The sequence below is a fragment of the Nematolebias whitei genome, chromosome 12 (assembly GCF_014905685.2).
Source record: "Nematolebias whitei isolate Nwh7 chromosome 12, NemWhi1, whole genome shotgun sequence".
NCBI classification, from domain to species: domain Eukaryota; kingdom Metazoa; phylum Chordata; class Actinopteri; order Cyprinodontiformes; family Rivulidae; genus Nematolebias; species Nematolebias whitei.
In genome coordinates this window covers 9,665,728-9,684,426 of record NC_056509.1, presented here as the reverse complement: position 1 = coordinate 9,684,426, position 18,699 = coordinate 9,665,728, and the positions used below count along the sequence as shown (strand labels likewise).

Genomic DNA, 18,699 nt, shown 5'->3' with positions numbered 1-18,699 from the left:
GTTGATCCACTCTGAGAAGGTGCTATTTAAGAGACTGAGCTGAATACAGCTCCTCAGACTGAGGAAGTCTTTCGGATGAGAGACGAAACGTTTCTATATTTTTTTGCTTTGTTTTGTTGTTTGTTTTTTTGAATGTCCAGAGGACCAGATTGAACTTTTTTTGATACACTAAAACCAACGCTAGATGAAAAGTGATTCAAAAGTTAAATTCTTGTAAAATATTGCACCAAAAAAATATACTTTGTGTTTGTTTTGTTCCCATCAGATTTAAGGACGTTTTGTTATCGTCTTGTCATTTTCATTTTAGGATCTATCACTTCTTCAGGGACAGCTGGGCCTGAGTGGTTAGAGCAATCGTCCTCCAGTGGGAGAGTTGGGTGTTCGATTCCACCAGCAGTCACATGCTGAAGTGTCCCTGGGCAAGACACTGAACCCCTCATTGCCTCTGATGTGTGTCCCATCAGTGTATGAATGTGATAAAGCTCTGATTAATCTCTACAGATTCAGATTATCTTTGTAGATATGTAGTAGAGTGTTGTATGAATGTGTGTGTAGTAGAGTGCTGTATGAATGTGTGTGTAGTGCTGTAAAGAGCTTTGAACATCTTCATTCGATCTAAAGGAGCTGTGTAAGTACAGTCAGTTGACTGTTCGTTTTTTTCTTCCTTCCTTGAGTTGGTGTTAAAAACAAAAGCTAAAAATATTCTTAGAGGAAACGTTGTGTTTGTTTTGACAAAGTGAAAGTGATTTCCTCGTTTTCACAGCTCCAGTAAATCAGAAAGCTTGTTAGTAAAATATTTGAGGCTGCAGCTCACCCCAGGTGCAACACACGGACGTGTCGTTTGATTCCCACTGAAGACGTGAGCACTTTGCCACAGCTGGGCCACAGACACCTGTAGACGCTTCGCACGGAGCTCTGCGACAGGAAGAACACAGCGTGGGGTCAGAGCGGGCAGGAAAATACCACAACACTCAGCTACGACCCACAACTACAGCAACACAACCAGCATGGCAAGAAACGGGTCGCCACGGTCATCACACACCTGTGTCTCACTTCCTGACAGAAACAATAGAGGCAGACAGAAACAGACTGAAAAGTAAGCCTCAGAATTCTTGGGCTGAGAGCAGCCGAAGCATCTGATGTCACGTGTGAAGCTTGACGTGTTAACGGTGTTTCATGTAGGAGCTGACAGGTTAGACACTTACAAACATGAGAAGCAAATACGGAGCAAAAACAACAAGAGCACTGCAGACGGCACATTATACAGCATTTACAGGAACGGTCTGGACAAGCAAGGACCTTGTTTAACCTTTGACTTCCTTTGTGACCTTGACCTTGGAGCTGGAGTGACGAAAAGTGCACGAGACGCTCCGTCTAGTGATGACGCATTTAAAAAGTTTAGTAAAATCATCTTGAGCGGCTCAGACGTCATCAGCAGGACGTACGAACGGAGACCACAGCCTTCAACGGCACATAAAGTCAGAGGAAGCTCGGACGGGTTCACTCTGAGTGGACCTGAGAAAACCCCGACATCAGTTAGGGTGCGCATGTTTCCATGTGGAAACTGCACGTGCACTAAAAACAGCGCAGGGAAAATTAGACATCTGAAAGGTTAGAGTGATAAACTCTAAATTATAAAACATGAATTATGGTTGTATGAAAACAGAGAAGACTGTTTAGACTCTGAATGATGTCTGGAGCTCCACAGGGCGCCGCTGCGGTTGCTCACGTGTCACTGAAAGTCATTATTAACGCTTCTCTTGTTATCAACGCTGTGCAACATAAATAAAAAAATCTTCGCACACTTGAGCCTCACATTTTGAAGAATAAAACCTGCGAGATGTTTTTTTTTACTGGCCTGTAGCTGAAGGCAGACTGATGATGTGTGCCTGCACTGTTAGCAAAATACCTCATGAAAGGTTATTATTGAAACTTTCAAACAGTATCTACAAGTATTTATGTTTTGGAACTGACATGATTCAAGATGGCTGCCACAACAAACACAGAAACACAACAATGAACTCATTGTGTAATGTCTGTTTGAAGCCTCAGTCTGTTAGCAAAATATCTCATGATCCACTGGACGAGGTTTGACTCCGCCTCTTCGCAGTGTAACATGGCATGTGTGTACCTTTGGCTTTTTGGCACTAAGCTCCTCCCGGTGGTCCAGCTCCATGTGCAGGCCTTCATCAGGGCTGCTGTCCACCTCGGTGACAGACGGCGAGGGGGCGGGGCTAACGCTGCTGTGGTCCCAGCTCCAATACCCACTGCTGCCGCTGTCGGACAGCTCCCCCCCTCCACCCTCCATGTCGACCGATGACGACGATCCAGCTGCAGTCAGACAGAAAGTTTACATACAGGAGTTCAATTGACGTCCGTGTGAAGGTTCTGTTTAAGTTTTGTGTTTGGGAGCGCTGCATGTCCTCTGCCTGTCCTTCAGAGGACAGGTGTCAAACATTTAAAGACAGATTCTTGTTGACTCCCAAAGGTCCTCTGTAAATCATCTTACCAACAACAAACAGACTAGCTTTTAGTTCATCAGTTTATCCTACGCCGTCCGTCTAAATGAACTTGCTCCTAAAACGGTCCCTTCAGTTCACGTTGCAGCCTGATGCTAAAACAAACTGACCACATGGGAGATGTTCCCGCTTTAATATTCGCTCAGAAGAACCCCATATGAGAGAGGGAACAGATTTATTTTTACCATTTTGTAAATGTGTTCAAGATAAATCCTGAATTATCAAAATAACATCTAACCAGGTTGAGTCAGGTCCTCTGGACGGATTCTTCTTGTTAAAATAATACTTTACTACTGTACTGTAAATACTCTGCCATTCTCAATGTTCAATACATATTGAACATTATTGAATATTATTATTATTATTGTTTATCTCATTTCTTTATATATATTTTTAACATTTCAGGAACTTTGTTTGAAACTTTAGATCTGTTGCTGCTGTTACACTTGAATTTCCCATCTGTGGGACAATAATGGTTGTTTCTTTTCTATTCTATTCTATTCTATTCTATTCTATTCTATTCTTCAGTCTGAGGAGCTGCATCAGTCACAGTACCTTCTCAACCAGTTTGTTGTTGACATCTAGAACTAGCTGTTCACATGATAAAGGAGGACCATCATCCTAACAATTGATCGTTAGAGCCCTGATGGCTGCTTGTTATTCATGTAAATTAATATAAATTCAGCATTCTGGTATACTCCAAGAAGAAAATTATGGGAAAAGATATGCTTCAGGTAAAAAAAAAAAAAAACAACATTTACTAACATATCTTAATTTAATGAGGACATCATAGCAAAGATGGCGTAAACAAATAAACAAACAAAAATCAATAAACAAACACCAACAGCAGTAAGCCAACCAGAGAAACCAAACATAGCAGTGCATTTTGCTAAATAGTAACTAATTTAAAAAAAAAATTGTTCTGGACAAGCCTTTTAAAGGGCTGCCCTCTATGCTTGTCCAGGCGCCTCTTTTGTGTCCATTCAGGTGCATTTATAATGTGTGGGGGACACACTAGTGGGGGCGTCTGGGGGTCCTCCCCCAGAAATTTTTGAATAAAGTAGATGCCATTTCTTGCACTCTGGTGTATTTAAACAGGTTGTTAAACATCCATGTTTACCTACATAAACACCTGATTCAATAACTATTTTAGAGACACCTCATTCAACTAGTCCATATCTGCATCATCCTGTTTTTAATGACTTTAATGACAATGACTTGACTTTTATTTTTTTAACATTTTATTAAGTTTTATTTGTAACACAACATGCCATTGTGATAAGCAATGGTGACAATGAACTGCATGTTTAAAAATAAGAATATTAACTTTACCCAATAAACATTTTAACAACCACCAACAGAGCATTTAGGGGGGTAATTTACTTTTTTCTGATTTAGTGATAGACTTACTCATAACAGAAAACGACCTGGCATCATGCAGCCTTCACAACACAAATTACACTGTGGCAAGTGACACAAGAAAACATGGTCAGGACAAGCAGGCAGGAAGGAGTGGATGGAGAACAGTTTCAGGAGTGATGAGACAAAACGGTATCAACAAAGAATTGAGCATGAACTTTATTGTCAAAGGAAACGTTTACAAGACAGTGGTGAGATCAGCTATGTTGTCTGGTCTGGAGTAGGGGTTGAACGAGTAAATAATTTTTAAACTCGACATTAACATAATAAAACCCAAGTAGAACTCGAGTATTTGATGACGTCATAGATCTTAAGATACAAAAATAAATAAATAAATAAAACCGCAAAAAAAGGTAATTATTTACCAAAAAAAAGACCAACAAAACATTGGGAGCGTATATTGTGCTCCTACCGTTTATCATACTGCAAATAAGTCACAGGAAAAACTAAACTATTAGTTATTATTATTAAACTGCAAACGTGAAGAAACATGCAGCATGTCAAAAACGAAACTTAAACCGAAACTGGTTCTGGTTCGGTGGATTGGACCCGGTGTTACACCATACTCTGTGACCTGCAACAGTGCAACACCGCCCCCTACGGTCATACGGTGGTCACATAATATGACGTCACTACGGATACTCGACGTAACATTTTTAACCTCGATAGATGTCCTAGCAATCGATGTGTAGATTACTCGAGTACTCTGTTAATGCCCTAGTCTGGAGACAGAGACATGGACAAAAAGACAGGAGACAGAAGTGGAAGTGGCAGAAATGAAGATGTTGAGGTTCTCCTTAGGAGTGACAAGGATGGAAAAGATTAGGAATGAGATCATCAGAGGTACAGGACAGGTTGAACAACTGGGAAATTAAGTTAGAGAGAACACACTGAGATAGTTTGGACATGTCCAGAGGAGGGACAGTGGATTAGACATGTCCAGAGGAGGGACAGTGGATTAGACATGTCCAGAGGAGGGACAGTGGGTACATTGGTAGAAGGATGTTCGAAATGCAGCTGCCAGGAAAAAGAAAAATAGGAGATATATGGATGCAGTTAGAGAGGACATGGAGGTAGTTGGAGGACAGAGGATGCAGAGGACAGAGTGAGGACAGAGGATGCAGAGGACAGAGTGAGGACAGAGGATGCATATAGGACAGAGTGAGGACAGAGGATGCAGAGGACAGAGTGAAATGGATGAGGATGACTCGTAGTGGTGACCCCTGAAGAGCGAAAAGCTGAAAGAATCGTCAGTTTTGTCAACCTGCATGTAATTATTAAAACAAAATAATTCACAGGTTCCTTCCTACCTTGGTGCCACCACCATTCATAACTTTTTTTCTCCTTTCCTTCACAGTCCTCTTGGAGAAATATCCATCTCCTTCTGTTATTTTCCTGTCTACTATTCCTTCTCCATCACTGATTTTTACCAATTTTATTGTCCAGAAAACTTGTGTCACCTGGTTTCTTTCTCCCTAACATGATATTTCTAACTAAAAAAAATGGAAATATTGCACGTGAAGCAAGGTTGTTGAAAAAAAACAGAAAAAAATAGCATCAAATTGGACAAGAATTGGAAACATTTGGATCAAAATACATGAAGGATCTCAGGCTAAAATAATAAAAGACCTGAAAGATCTGGAAAGACTAAAATGAGCTCAGGAGATGATAGATGATAAATCATTAACATAACTTCATAAACAAGAAATTAACAAAATATAAAATGAATAATAATAATAATATTGACCTGGGAAATAAAACAGATTCAAATAACATCAGTACATTTACAAGTTCATTGTATAGTTTAAATCTTTATCCGTTAATATCAAAAAACAAGAATTACAACTCATAGTGCTACAATAATCGATAATATTTTCACAAATGTAACAAATGGGGATGTGATGGGAGGTATTTTAATGAGTGATTTGAGTGATCACTTACCAGTTTTCACAATTTATAAAAATGATCAAAGCATTACAAAAGAAATTACAATTAAGAAAAAAACAATAAACATAAAAAAAAGCAATGGACAAATTAAAAGATGATTTACATAAACAAAGCTGGAAAGACGTGTATGTTGATGATGTGAACAGATCATATGATGAGTTTATGAATATTTTGGGAGCTCTGTATGAAAAGAATTGTGTGCAAAATAATTATACAAAGAGAAATGTTGTTGATCAACCATGGATGACGAAAGGGTTGAGAAATGCTTGTAAAAAAAAAAAAAAAAAAAGAATTATTTGTATACATGTTTCTTGAAATTGAGAACACAAGAGGCCGAAGAGAAATAGAAGAAGTATAAAAATAAATTAGTAGCGATTATAAGGAAACACAAGAAGGAATATTATAATGATTTATTAAATAAAAGTAATGGTGATATGAAAGCAACATGGCGAGTAATAAATAGTGTTCTGAAAAGTCATAAAGCAAAAACAGGTATTTCACAATATTTTTTGAAGGAAGACGATGAAATCCATGATGAAAATGAAATTGTAAATGGATTTAATCAATATTTTGTTAACGTTGGATCAAGTCTTGCAGCTAAAATACCAAAAGTAGACAATAATGTGAACCATTCGGTTTTAAGTTGTGACAATAGTATTTTTCTTAATGGAACTGACAAAGAAGAAATAGTGAATGTTGTAAAGAATCTTACAGATAAGAGATCAAAAGACTGGGTGGACATGGATATGATGTTTGCAAAGGACATAATGAGTTATGTTATCGAGCCGTTTACATATATTTGTAATTTATCATTTTCAAAAGGAATATTTCCAGACAATATGAAAGTAGCTAAGGTAGTTCCTCTCTTTAAAAATGGTGATAAATGTGTGTTCAATAATTATAGACCAATATCCTTATTACCACAGTTCTCAAAAATTCTAGAAAAACTGTTTGTGACCAGATTAGATAAATTTATTACTAAACAAAACATTCTAAGTAGCAGTCAGTATGGGTTTAGAGCAAAAAACTCTACATCAATGGCTCTCATGGAAATAATAGAACAAATAACTACTGCTGTCGATCAAAAACAGTATTGTGTTAGTACTTTTGATGATTTAAAAAAAGCATTCAATACTATTGACCACACTATTCTCCTTGAAAAATTAAATAAATATGGTATAAGAGGACAGCATTACACTGGGTATCTAGCTATTTAAAAGATAGGAAACAGTTTGTACAAATAAATGGTGTAAGATCTGACCTGTGTAATATCACTTGTGGAGTTCCTCAAGGCTCTGTACTTGGACCAAAGTTATTTATTTTGTATGTGAATGACTTAGTGAATGTATCAGGACTCCTCAAATGTGTCCTTTTTGCAGATGACACCACATTTTTTTGTTTGGGTAAAGATGTAAAACGGATGTTGGAATTGATGAAGACAGAATTTGATAAAATACAAACTTGGTTTAAACTTAATAAATTATCATTAAATTTAGATAAAACTAAATACATGATATTTAGTAACAAAAAGAGAACTGTTGATGATCCATTTAAAATTGAGGGTGTTGAGATTTGTAGAGTTAATGAGATGAAATTTTTGGGTGTAATCATTGATGAACAGCTAACATGGAAAAATCACAAATTCTGTAAGAATAAAAATATCTAAATCTATTGCAGTACTATACAAAGTCAGGGAATTATTAAATGATAAAGCTCTGTACATATTGTATAACACAATCATTGTTCCACATTTAATCTATTGCATTGATGTTTGGGGGGAAAGCGTGTAAAACATTTACAAAACCTATTTTTATTTTACAGAAAAGAGCTGTAAGAATTATCACCAGAAAGCATTACTGTCACCCATCAAGCACATTATTTTATCAACTGAAGTTATTGAAGTTCCATGATTTGGTAGATTACAGTATTTTATCAGTTATGTATAGGGCTCATCATACATACATCATACATTATTCACGTTTCGGTCCCGACTCAGCTCGACTGAGCTCGCTCGGTCCCACCAGAGAAGCAGGAACAAAAAGAGGTCCTGAATCAGCCTCAAATCAGCTAAAAATATTAGCTAAAGTGCTGGTGCAAAAGGGTTCTTTCTGTGGCGGGCTGCCAAGAATTGGGGCTTATTAGAGGCAGTGCAAAAGGGGCATAAGAGGGGGACAGACATGAAGGCCTACACCTGTTTAATGATGGACAGATGTTCACATGCTTGATAGAGAGGAACGATGGTTTGAGAGAATGATAAATGGTAAATGGACTGTACTTATACAGCGCGTTTCCATCTTATTTCAAGATACTCAAAGCTCTTTACACTTCAATCTGTGCCTCATTTACCCGTTCATACAGCACTCTACTAGATCTCTACAAAGCTAATTGAACAAATCATTCTAAAGAGACTAATCAGAGCTTTATCACATTCAAACACCGATGGGACACACATCAGAGGTAATGAGGGGTTCAGTGTCTTGCCCAGGGACACTCGGCATGTGACTGCTGGTGGATTCGAACCCCCAACTCTCGCAAAGGAGGATGACTGCTCTAACCACTCGGTCACAGCTACCCCCTTGTGAAGAGAAGCCGTCCATCATTAAACCTGGGTGGAGGCCTCCATGTTCAACTGGCCCCCTCTTACAATGCTGTTATTGCTAGTATCACTCAGCCCCCTGTGAATTGTAAACAGCTATCAGTGTGCTAATGATCCATCTTTAGGCTGATGGTCCTCCTTTATATATTTTATATTCTGCACCTGCTGTTTATTGCACTACTGGTTAGATGCCAAACTGCATTTCATGGCCTTGTACTTGTGTAATGACAAATTTTAAATTAATCTACAAGTGATCAGCTGACAAACGGAACAAGCTCGACTAACTTCTGAACGTTTAGCTCGATCAGAGACCAGGAGCCCTGCGGTGTATACAAATAGATTAATGTCAAATGAAAATTTCACAAAGTAGGAGCCTCACATCTGTTCTTATTGTTGTTAACAGCTCTACAAATAATATAAAATGACTGCTGTGGGTCAGACCTGGACCAGGATCTGTCTGCAGGGGGGTCTGGACCACGGGACTGCAGGACAAACTGGTAAGAACCATGGCTGCCATGATCTCATCCATCTCTACCGACTCCGGGCTCCTGAAGCTGGAATCGACACAAAGAAACACTCTTGGATCTAGTTCAAACTGGGATCTCCATCGCAGTCTGCTCTGCTGCAGCATGTCTCACCTGTAGGGGGCGTCCCCAGCGACCGGCACTTTGCTCGGGTGTACAGCGGCTGCAGGATGCTGCAGAGGAGCAGACAGGTTACCCCTCCAGCCGGACACCTTGCTACTGTGGTGGCCTGTCTGTGTGTGCACCTGCAGCAGAGAGGAAGGAACACCATCAGCTTTCAGGTTCAAACCTGAGACTCTCTGAGAATCAGGAGGCATCAGGGACAAACACTGCTTAATGTGACAGTTCAGATCGTTTAAAGCGGAGTTCTGCAGGAAAGGTATGAAGAATTAATTTCTTACCTGCTGTAGATAGCTCTGTGAGTGACCTCAATCTGCTGAAACACGGTTTAATTCTGACCACACTGACAAGCTCACTGTTCGTTAGAGGACCCAAGCTGAAGCAGCCATGATGTGTAGCACAAACACTTTCAAAAACCTCCCTCTAACAAAACACAGACTTTGGTTACAGATGGTGCTTTGCTGCTGCCTCAACACCACACCAGTTTAGAGCCTCTCCACTGCCAGCACCCACCCCCACTCAGCCCGGTTTAAGGGACCACCTTGTTAGTGGTTCCAAGTGAACTGCTCCAAGAGAAGAGATAGAGATGATGGAGCAGCATGACTACACCCGGACTAATGAGCAGTGCCGGGATAAGCTAAAGAAACTGAAGTCTGATTACAGGACAGTTAAGGACCACAATGAGCCGAGAGGCTCAAACACAAAAAGACCAGTTATGATGCCGCCAACAGAGAGGAAACAGGTTGGACCCCAGTGTGGTGATGAATCAGCTCCACCTGAGAAGAACCCAGAAGAGGAGAGCTGAGTGGAGCCGCACTGACCAATGGCAGAGCAGAAAGAAATGTGTTCTGCTGCTAATCCTGTTTTTAATTATATATTTTTTTACCTTTATTTATACAGGTTATACAGGTTTCATCTAGCCAAGATGGCCGTGCACAGTTGGGCTGCAGCATCCCAGGCTCCTGGTGAAAAATCCAGTTTTTTGGTTCTGAAATCGGCTCAGAGCCCAACTCTGCTCGCTTTAAGCATATGAATTATAGCCGAACCAAACTTACTAGCATAAGAAAAAGTTTGGCTTCAAAAACAGCAGCGATGGACCAGAATCTGAGAGTAACATTCTAGTAACGTTTTTAATGTTGGGGATAAAAGACATGTCCTAATCAAAAATAACACCAAGATTTTTAACATTAGAGCTGGAGGACAGATTAATGTCATCTAAGGAGGGAGAAAGACTGAAAAATTAATTCCTAACTTGCTCAGGTCCAAAAACCAAAACCTCAGTCTTGTCTGTGTTCAAAAGCAAAAAATTTAAGGTCATCCAGGTTTTATGTCTTTAAGACATGCTTTTGTCTAAGTAGCTGACTGGATTCAATGGGTTTCATGGACAAATATAACTGTGTATCATCAGCATAACAACAAAAATTTATCCCATGCTGTTTAATAATTTTACCTAATGGAAGCATATATAAAGTAAATCGTATTGGTCCAAGCACTGAATTTGAGGAACTCCACGACTAACTTTGATGTATGATAAAGATTCATTATCTATAGGGGTGCGCTGATAAATCGGCCAGTTGATTTACTGGCCTCGATTTCCTTAATTTTGGGAAATCAGAAATGTTGGTTACGTACTATAACCCCAGATTCTATGAGTATAGGCATAGCCCTTTAAGGCTGTTGCTGGTGGGTTTTATCCTGTCATGCAAAGCATCGCACTGAAAAATTTAGTCCACGCCCACCTGTTGTGTGGGCCCCACCCGGTCTGTATAAATTACGTTAAGAGCGGGTAATCGGCTCCCAAATAGCTTTTTCTTCAGCCATTTAGGAGCCAGTGAGGCCCGACGCTTAAAGGGCTACGCCTATACTCATAGAATCTGGGGTTACAGTACGTAACCAACGTTCTATTTCGTATAGGCTTCGCCCTTTAAGGCTGTCACTGGTGGGTTAAGGGCGAAGCAGATGTAGTTCTCGCCTCACTGGGTCCATTCGAACACCATACGATGCGGCAACTTGCCCAAAACGTCTTGTCACTCAGCACTCCATGTGCGTAATTTCGCGTTGCGTAATTATGCATACAATGCACAGACGCGTGCTATGTAGCTATGCGTTCTGAGTGCATGAGCGCCCCGGAAAGCTTTCAACGGGGAAAGGAAGATGCTGAAAAAGAAGGCCGTAAACCAACAGATTCACGGCTGATCACTATGAACAGATTAATAATAACAAGTGAACTGATTATTAATCAAATGAACTTCCCTTCTTCGTTCTTCTGACAGTGCTATTAGCTTCCTGAAGAAAAATGGGAGCCGATTACCCGCTCTTAACGTAATTTATACGGACCGGGTGGGGCCCACACAACAGGTGGGTGTGGACTAAATTTTTCAGTGCGATGCTTTGCATGACGGGATAAAACCCACCAGCGACAGCCTTACAGGGCGAAGCCTATACGAAATAGAATTGGCCGATACATGAGAAACCCATTTTACCAATTTTTTTGTAGTTTTAACAACTGTCTGTCTAAACTTAATTTATATTTCAGAGCACTTGGCCAGTTAAAACAAGTTTGTTTGTTTCTAGGATATTGTTCAAGGGCATGCTTTTCAATGAAATAATATTGGAAAATTGAAGGTGCATTGTGACCTTATAACACCTGACAGTGTTGCTTATAAAACAAAATTGGTATCGGTCAAAATCGGAATGGGCAGGTCAGACATTTTAGAAATCGGTGCACCCCTAATTACCATATTTTCCGCCATACGCATTGCACCACCATATAAGTTGTATCAGTCCATATTTGTCTAATAAAGTGGAAAAATCCATAAATATGTCGCTTCGCCGTATATGTCGAATCTATTATGCATCACTGCTGACGCGTTGCGTTAGTTACGCGTCACCGCTGACAACCCAGAAATTTGGGCCTGTGTTGTGCCAAAAACCAAAGGGCCACCAAATGGCGGCCACGGGAGCATGCACAGGAGGACTTTAACAAGAATTTAAAAAGATTAACACTTAAAAACAATTATTTGCTTGCTCGAAATTATAGTAAAGTGTATATCAATCTAACGTTTGCTTGATAAATGCACTTTAATGGTCAAATCAGCTGCATTTAAAAAGAAGATTGCTGCTGATGTGCTGCAAAGTGGGCACATGCAGCTTGACAAGCCGCAGCATTTCTTTAAAATTTAACAAAATAACCATGTAAAAAAATTATCTGTTTGCTCGAAATTATAGCAAAGGTGTGTCTCAATCTAACATTTGCTTAATAAATGCACTTTAATGGTAAAATTAGCAGCATTTTGCCGGGGTGGTGCAGCTGGATTGTCGGTCGGTTCAAGCAGCACCAAGGTCAGAGTCAGAGATTCTTTATTGTTGTTCGCACCACATGTGGTAGAACAAAATTATGTATGCAGATGATGAGGCTATGGCAGGCCAATTGTATCATTAAAAGCTGGTGAGGATTCTCAGTCATCCAGGACATAAATTCAAAATTAAATTAAATTAAAAAAACAATCAAATATAAAGTATAATACATAAAGTCCAGTTGTTTTTGTCTTTAACTTTTTTGAATTTGTCATTATAGCCACGTTTTCCTATTACATGATACAACAGCATGCCAAATTTCTATTACTACTCTGCTGCCGTCAAGTGGCTGAAAGTGGTACTGCTCTTTTTTCCCCAGTCAGAATGAATGAAAAAGGTCATATCTCAGCCAAAAATTGGTTTATAAATATGGGAAGAAAAATCCATAAATATGTTGCTTCAGCCTGTAAGTCGCAGGACATGTAAATTATGCAAAAAACAGCAACTTATACAAAGAAAAATATGGTATTTACATCGACAAACTGGAATCTATCAGATGAATATGATTTAAATCAATTTAGAGCTGTTTCTGTAATTCCAATATCATATTCTCCAAACAAGTTGCATAAAGAGTGATCAACAAGTAAGATATTTATTACTTTTCACTGCAAACTCCACGTCAAAGTGTCTGAACTTTTCCTTTTAAGACTATTTGGGAGAAGTTTTTAAAGTATGACACCCTAAAATGAAAATAACAGATTTCATGTCTGTGTGAGGCGTCCTGCCTGCTCTCAGCAACATCTGCCAGTGTCTGAGCAGGTGGCAAAACGGAACAAAAGATAACTTGTCCTCTGCGTCCATGAACGTTGCCGTCTTGTGACTTTATGCAAGACAACAATGAAACAACACATTAATAGTGACTGCAAAAACCTATAACTGCAGTTTCTGAGAACAAATCAGGAATTCTCAGTCCAGTCCTGGAGACCACCTGTCCTGCACGTTTTAAACGTCTCTCTGCTGCAACGCACCAAATCTGAACGAGGAGCGATTAACAAACTCTGCAGAATGTGAAGACCTGCAGATCGGAAACAACTAAAACATGTAGGATGGCAGCCGTCCCAGGACCAGCACCGGACCTCACATCTCCTCACCAGAGTCGGCTGCACTTCCACCTCGCTGCTGCTGCGTATGACTGAAGACACCCGCTCCTGTTGTCCCAGCAGGCTGCCTGTCCCCGTCCTGTCCTCTGGTCCCATAGCTGCCGTGGTGCTGCTGCACACAGTGAGGGACTCAGTGCAGTGGTGCTGAGGACGAGACACCTGGAACACATTCCAAAAAAGGACAACATCTGATTGCTCTACAAGTCCAGGGACTCATCAGCTAAGAGACAACCCTGCGTCACGACAGATGTGCACGTTCAAGGTGTGCTTGAGACTCCCTCTAATCATTGTTTCATCGGGAGCATTTTCCTTCTAATGTAGAAAGTTTCTTTTCCATCACGTCTTTGATTGTTCTGCCGTTTCTTCATGTGGCTCATCGGTGATGAAAACGTCACTCTAGCGCCCGAGTGTTAAACTCAGTTTCAAAAAGTAAAAAAGCTTTAGTACAAAAACTTTCCAGCTCATCCTGGGGGGCCCGAGGAGTTCCCAGGCCAGAGACAATTCACCATGCCTCAAGTGAGTTCAAGGTCTTCCCCCGGGCCTCCTCCCAGTGGGATGTGCTTGGAAAACCTCTAAAGGGAGGTGTCCAGGAGACATCCTAACAAGATGATCCTCCTCCATTGGCTCATTTTGAGGAGGAGGAGCAACAGCTCTACTCCAAGTTCCTCCCGGATGACGGAACACCTCCTCCTCTTGTCTCTAAGGCTGAGCCCCCCCACCTCCCATTTCAGCAGCTTGGATCCAGGATCTGTTTCTTTGAGTCCTGATCAAACCTCAGGACCACAACTGAGGGTCGGAACGTAGACAGACCATTAAATCCAGAGCTTTGCCTTCAGACTCAGCTCTCTCTTCACTACAGCTGACTGAAACAACACTCTCATTAATGAGGACGAGGCCCCAATTTGTTGATCCATCTCCTGCTCCACCCTACTGTCACTCAGGAACAAGATACCCAGATAACTGAGCTCCTCCTAATATTTAAAATATTATCTTGGGGGGGCAGATAAAATGTTAACAAGGGTCAGATTTGGCCTGCAGGCCTTGAGTTTGGCACGTTCTGTAGTGCAGCCAGCTTAAAAAGCACGCTCGGGTTCACATCGCTCAATCAAAGGTAGATTTTAAAAAAAGTATTTTATCTAAATACTGACTCATGACAATCTAACGCCGAGACCCTGAACAAGACGAGGCCGAAAGCCCTGCCATGCACATCCAGCAATCATGTTTATTTCCATCTACTTTGACAATTAGTGCCTATTTCCTTTGCATGATAGTTCTATCATACAGTTTAGTTATTAATTAATTGGGATTAAATGCAGCCAGTGTTGAGAACATGTCATTTCCTACTTTTACTGAAAATTTCATTCAATACGTCAAGAAATAAGAAGATTATGTTGGTTTGCTGCAGGTCAATCACAAGGTTGTTTTTTTTCAAGGTTAATCCAAAGGAAGTTTTAGACTAAAACTGACATAACTTCCTAATTTCTTCATCAATCCAGACACTCTTGATGTCAATCTCTATTTTTTCTAGCTCTAACCTAGACTTATGTTCTTTAAACTCATTGTTTATATGTGCTTTAACTATTGTCCCACATCTTGGCGTGTTCATGTGCACGTCTGTTTAGCATTAACAGTCGGAGTCAGTTGAGTCCTGTTAGTAAAACATTTTGTGAACCACTGGACCGTTTTAAATAAAACCTTCACAACATGATCACCATCACCTCTCTACAACTAACTTTTGAAGTCGGTGCCATTCAAGATGGCCACCACAGGTAACCCACATGCACAACCCCACCACAGGAATTTGGAAAATGAAGGCAGGAACTTGAGTAGATGTAGTTAATGACTAAACTCTGTCTAGATGTGGTTCAGTTCTTGAAGCATGTGACTGATAACACGTAATCTGACCTGCAACCAGAGATAAGCTGCAGTCAACTCAAGAAATGAAAATAATGCAGGAAAAAACACCCGAAACACTCAAAACAATGTCTAAAGCACAGATGGCACATTAATTATTGTGCTTTATTCCATAATTAGGATGTCAAATACAAAGATTTCCAGAAGAGTTTCAGTAGTTATGATGACACCTGGAAACTTTCACAGGATTTGGATTTCACAGGAAATGGAGAATGAAATACATATTTCAATCAAATAAAGAGAAATGGTTAAAACATTAAAATCTTGACTAATGTATGTCTTCTTTTGTTTAAATTATAAGTACAAAACATAATTACATTAGAATAAGGTGGGCAAATGTATATAAATAAAATCCTTACATAAACAGTCCTTTTTAAAGTACACATAAAAATAATATTAGCAACAACAACAACAACAAAAAAGCTTAATTCGTGCTAAACGTTGTTTACTCATTGACAACATGCGGCCACGGCCAGTTCTTTTCCACGTACCCCGAATGCAGCACAAAGCCTAACTCTCCCCCCCCCCCCCCCACTCTTTTCACCAATCAGCGCACAGGGTTTGCCTCCAGCTCTCCACCAATCAACACTCAGCCTTTGCCCCCGCTTTCCGCCAATCAGCACTGAGCGTTGGCCCCCCGCTCTCCACCAATCAGCGCTCGGCGTTGGTAGTAAACAAGCGCCACAGTGTGGGTGTGACGTGCCCGCTGATTGGCTGGGCCCTGTTGCTCCGGGACACACCCCCCGGTTCAACAACGTGTTCTGACACGAGCTTCACCGGGAGGGACGACGCCGGACAGTGGCCGAAAATAACACGATTTTAAATAAATAAAGTCACGTTAAAGCGCTCCGAAAACGTTAAATTACGTTGAAGATGCATTACACGACATTAATATAAGGAGGGGCATCGAGTAGGTGTAAACACCCTAATTAAAAATTAACAACAACAAAAAGGGATAAACATAAGGCCACCTCGTGCCGCCATTTATGTTATTGTAACGCAGCTCGCACTGTCGATGAATATGACCCGTTGAGTCGTGTCTGTTAGCTTCTGTTTGGAGAACACGACGACTGAGAGTGAAATTAAGCCCGAGGTTTACAGAAAGTCTCAAACAGAGTGATTCCGCTCGTCGCTTGGGAGGTTTAGATGCAGGAACACAACCGTCGAGAGGCGGCCGGCTCCGACCGGCTGCGCCGAACACAAACAACTCCGGTTTGAACAGAACAAAATGAAAGTATGTGTTTTAAATGGGGCTCACCCTGTGTGCTCTGTCCGGGCTGCTGCTGCTGCGGCGGCGGGTCGCAGGCTCCACACTGAGCCGGAGGAGGAAGGGGGCTGGTCGGATCCGCGCCTACGTGTGTCTGCCTGCTGGAGCAATGCCGGGAGGTGACAGCTGGCCGGAGAGGAGGCCCTGAGGAGCTTACAGGAGGTGATGTAGGTGAGGGGTTACCACCATCATCATCCTCCTCCGCTTGCCAGTTTCCGGTCTGTCTGTCTGTCTGCCTGTCTGTCGGTCTGCCTGTCTTTCTGCGTTTCAGTCAGATCCAACATGGCTGCTGTCCAAACAGCATACATCAGAGCAAAACCAAATATTCATGTAATTATGAAAAATAAAGTCAAAGAACAGATCTGTTAAAGGAACATTTCTGACATTTTCAAGTGGGGTTCTGTGGGCATGAATCAGTTCTGGCATCACTAATCTACATTTTATTAAATGTTTTCTATTAATTAATATTATTCTAAATTGTCTGTTTTCCTCATCTCATAGCTTTTCTCCTGGCTGCACAGCTTCCAGCACCTTACATTTATATTGGGCTTTTATCCAATCATATTTTGACCAGGGGCAGCACGGTGGCGCAGTTGGTAGAGCTGCCGCCTCTCAGTGAGCAAGTTCAAATCTCGGTACTGGGCCTTTCTGTTTTACTGGGCCTTTTTTTCTCCCACAGACCAAAAACATGCATGTTAGACTGACTGGTAACTAAATTGTCCCTAGGTGAGAGAGAGCGTGAATGGTGTTCATCTTGTTTGTCTTTATGTGTCCCTGTGAGTGATGGACTGGAGACCTGTCCAGGGTGTCACCTGCTTCTCGCACAGTGACTGCTGGACATGGGCACCAGGGACACCCCACCCCCCACCCCCCCGGACCCGAAAAGGAAGAAGCAGGTAAAGATAATGGATAGATGGATATTTTGATGATCATCTGTTGCTAGGGTCAAAGAAATCTGCCTCGAGGCCTTCAGAATCAACAATGCAGGCGCTTGTAGTGTGAAAGAAACTGTTGCTCTGACTAATCAGACGTTGAGCTTCTAGCAGGCATCAGACAATGTCAGCGTTTTAACGTGGTTTGACTGGACGGTCAGAGAGCAGACTGGTCAGAACTAGGAACCTGCACCTCTAAGGTCGAGTGGACATCCTCAGCTCTAAAGAGAAATCAAAACGTGCCAGAAACATGCCAGAGCTGACTCGTCTTTCAGCGTTAGCTTCCACGGAGATAGAAAAGGACAGATTGTTGAAACAGAACCTCCATGATGACCTGTAGAGGAACTGAACTCTGATGGACTAAACAAAGGAGGATGGAGTTTGTGTAAAAATAATCAAAACTTTTGGTGATTAAAATGCATTTTATTCAAATATTTGATACTTTTGTCAGTTTATTGCTTGATGCTTTTGGTAAATACAATGCTTCCAGAAAGTATTCACACTTTTCCCACATTTTGTTGTTACAGTCTTATTCTTATTATTTGGGGCAGCTGTGGCTGAGTGGTTTGAGCAGTCGTCCTGCAATGGGAGAGTTGAAGGTTCAATTCCACCAACAGTCACATGTTGAAATGTCCCTGGGCAAGACACTGAACCCCTCATTGCTTCTGATGTGTGTCCCATTGGTGTATGAATGTGATAAAGCTCTGATTATTCTTTGGAGAGATTTAGTAAAGCGCTGTATGAACGGGTACATGAGGACACAGATTGTGTTGTAAAGAGCTTAGAGTATCTTGATAAGAAAGACAGGTGCTATATGAGTACAGCCCATTTAACATTTATTCCAAATTGTTAAATTAATCTCTTTCCTCAAAATCTTCACTCAATACCCCATTATGACAATTTGAAAAAGGATTTGAGATTTTTTCAAATTTATTTATTTATTTATTTTTCTTTCAGCAGCTCCCTTCTTCAGGGGTCACCACAGTGAACTAAGTCGCATGAAG

General features: G+C 40.9%; 1 protein-coding gene across 1 annotated transcript in view; it reads right to left on the bottom strand.

Moving 5' to 3' along the window:
- Window positions 1-16,988, bottom strand: part of znf395b (zinc finger protein 395b) — a 45,884-nt gene extending 28,896 nt beyond the window's left edge. Inside the window, exons 1-6 of the mRNA XM_037685265.1 lie at window positions 16,755-16,988; window positions 13,574-13,741; window positions 9,120-9,250; window positions 8,923-9,035; window positions 2,132-2,331; window positions 815-915 (exon numbers count right to left, since the gene is read on the bottom strand). Of these exons, the coding sequence (XP_037541193.1) occupies window positions 815-915; window positions 2,132-2,331; window positions 8,923-9,035; window positions 9,120-9,250; window positions 13,574-13,678 (650 nt within the window). The 5' untranslated portion in view covers window positions 13,679-13,741; window positions 16,755-16,988. The remainder of the gene's footprint in view (window positions 1-814; window positions 916-2,131; window positions 2,332-8,922; window positions 9,036-9,119; window positions 9,251-13,573; window positions 13,742-16,754) is intronic.
- Window positions 16,989-18,699: the final 1,711 nt, after the last annotated feature.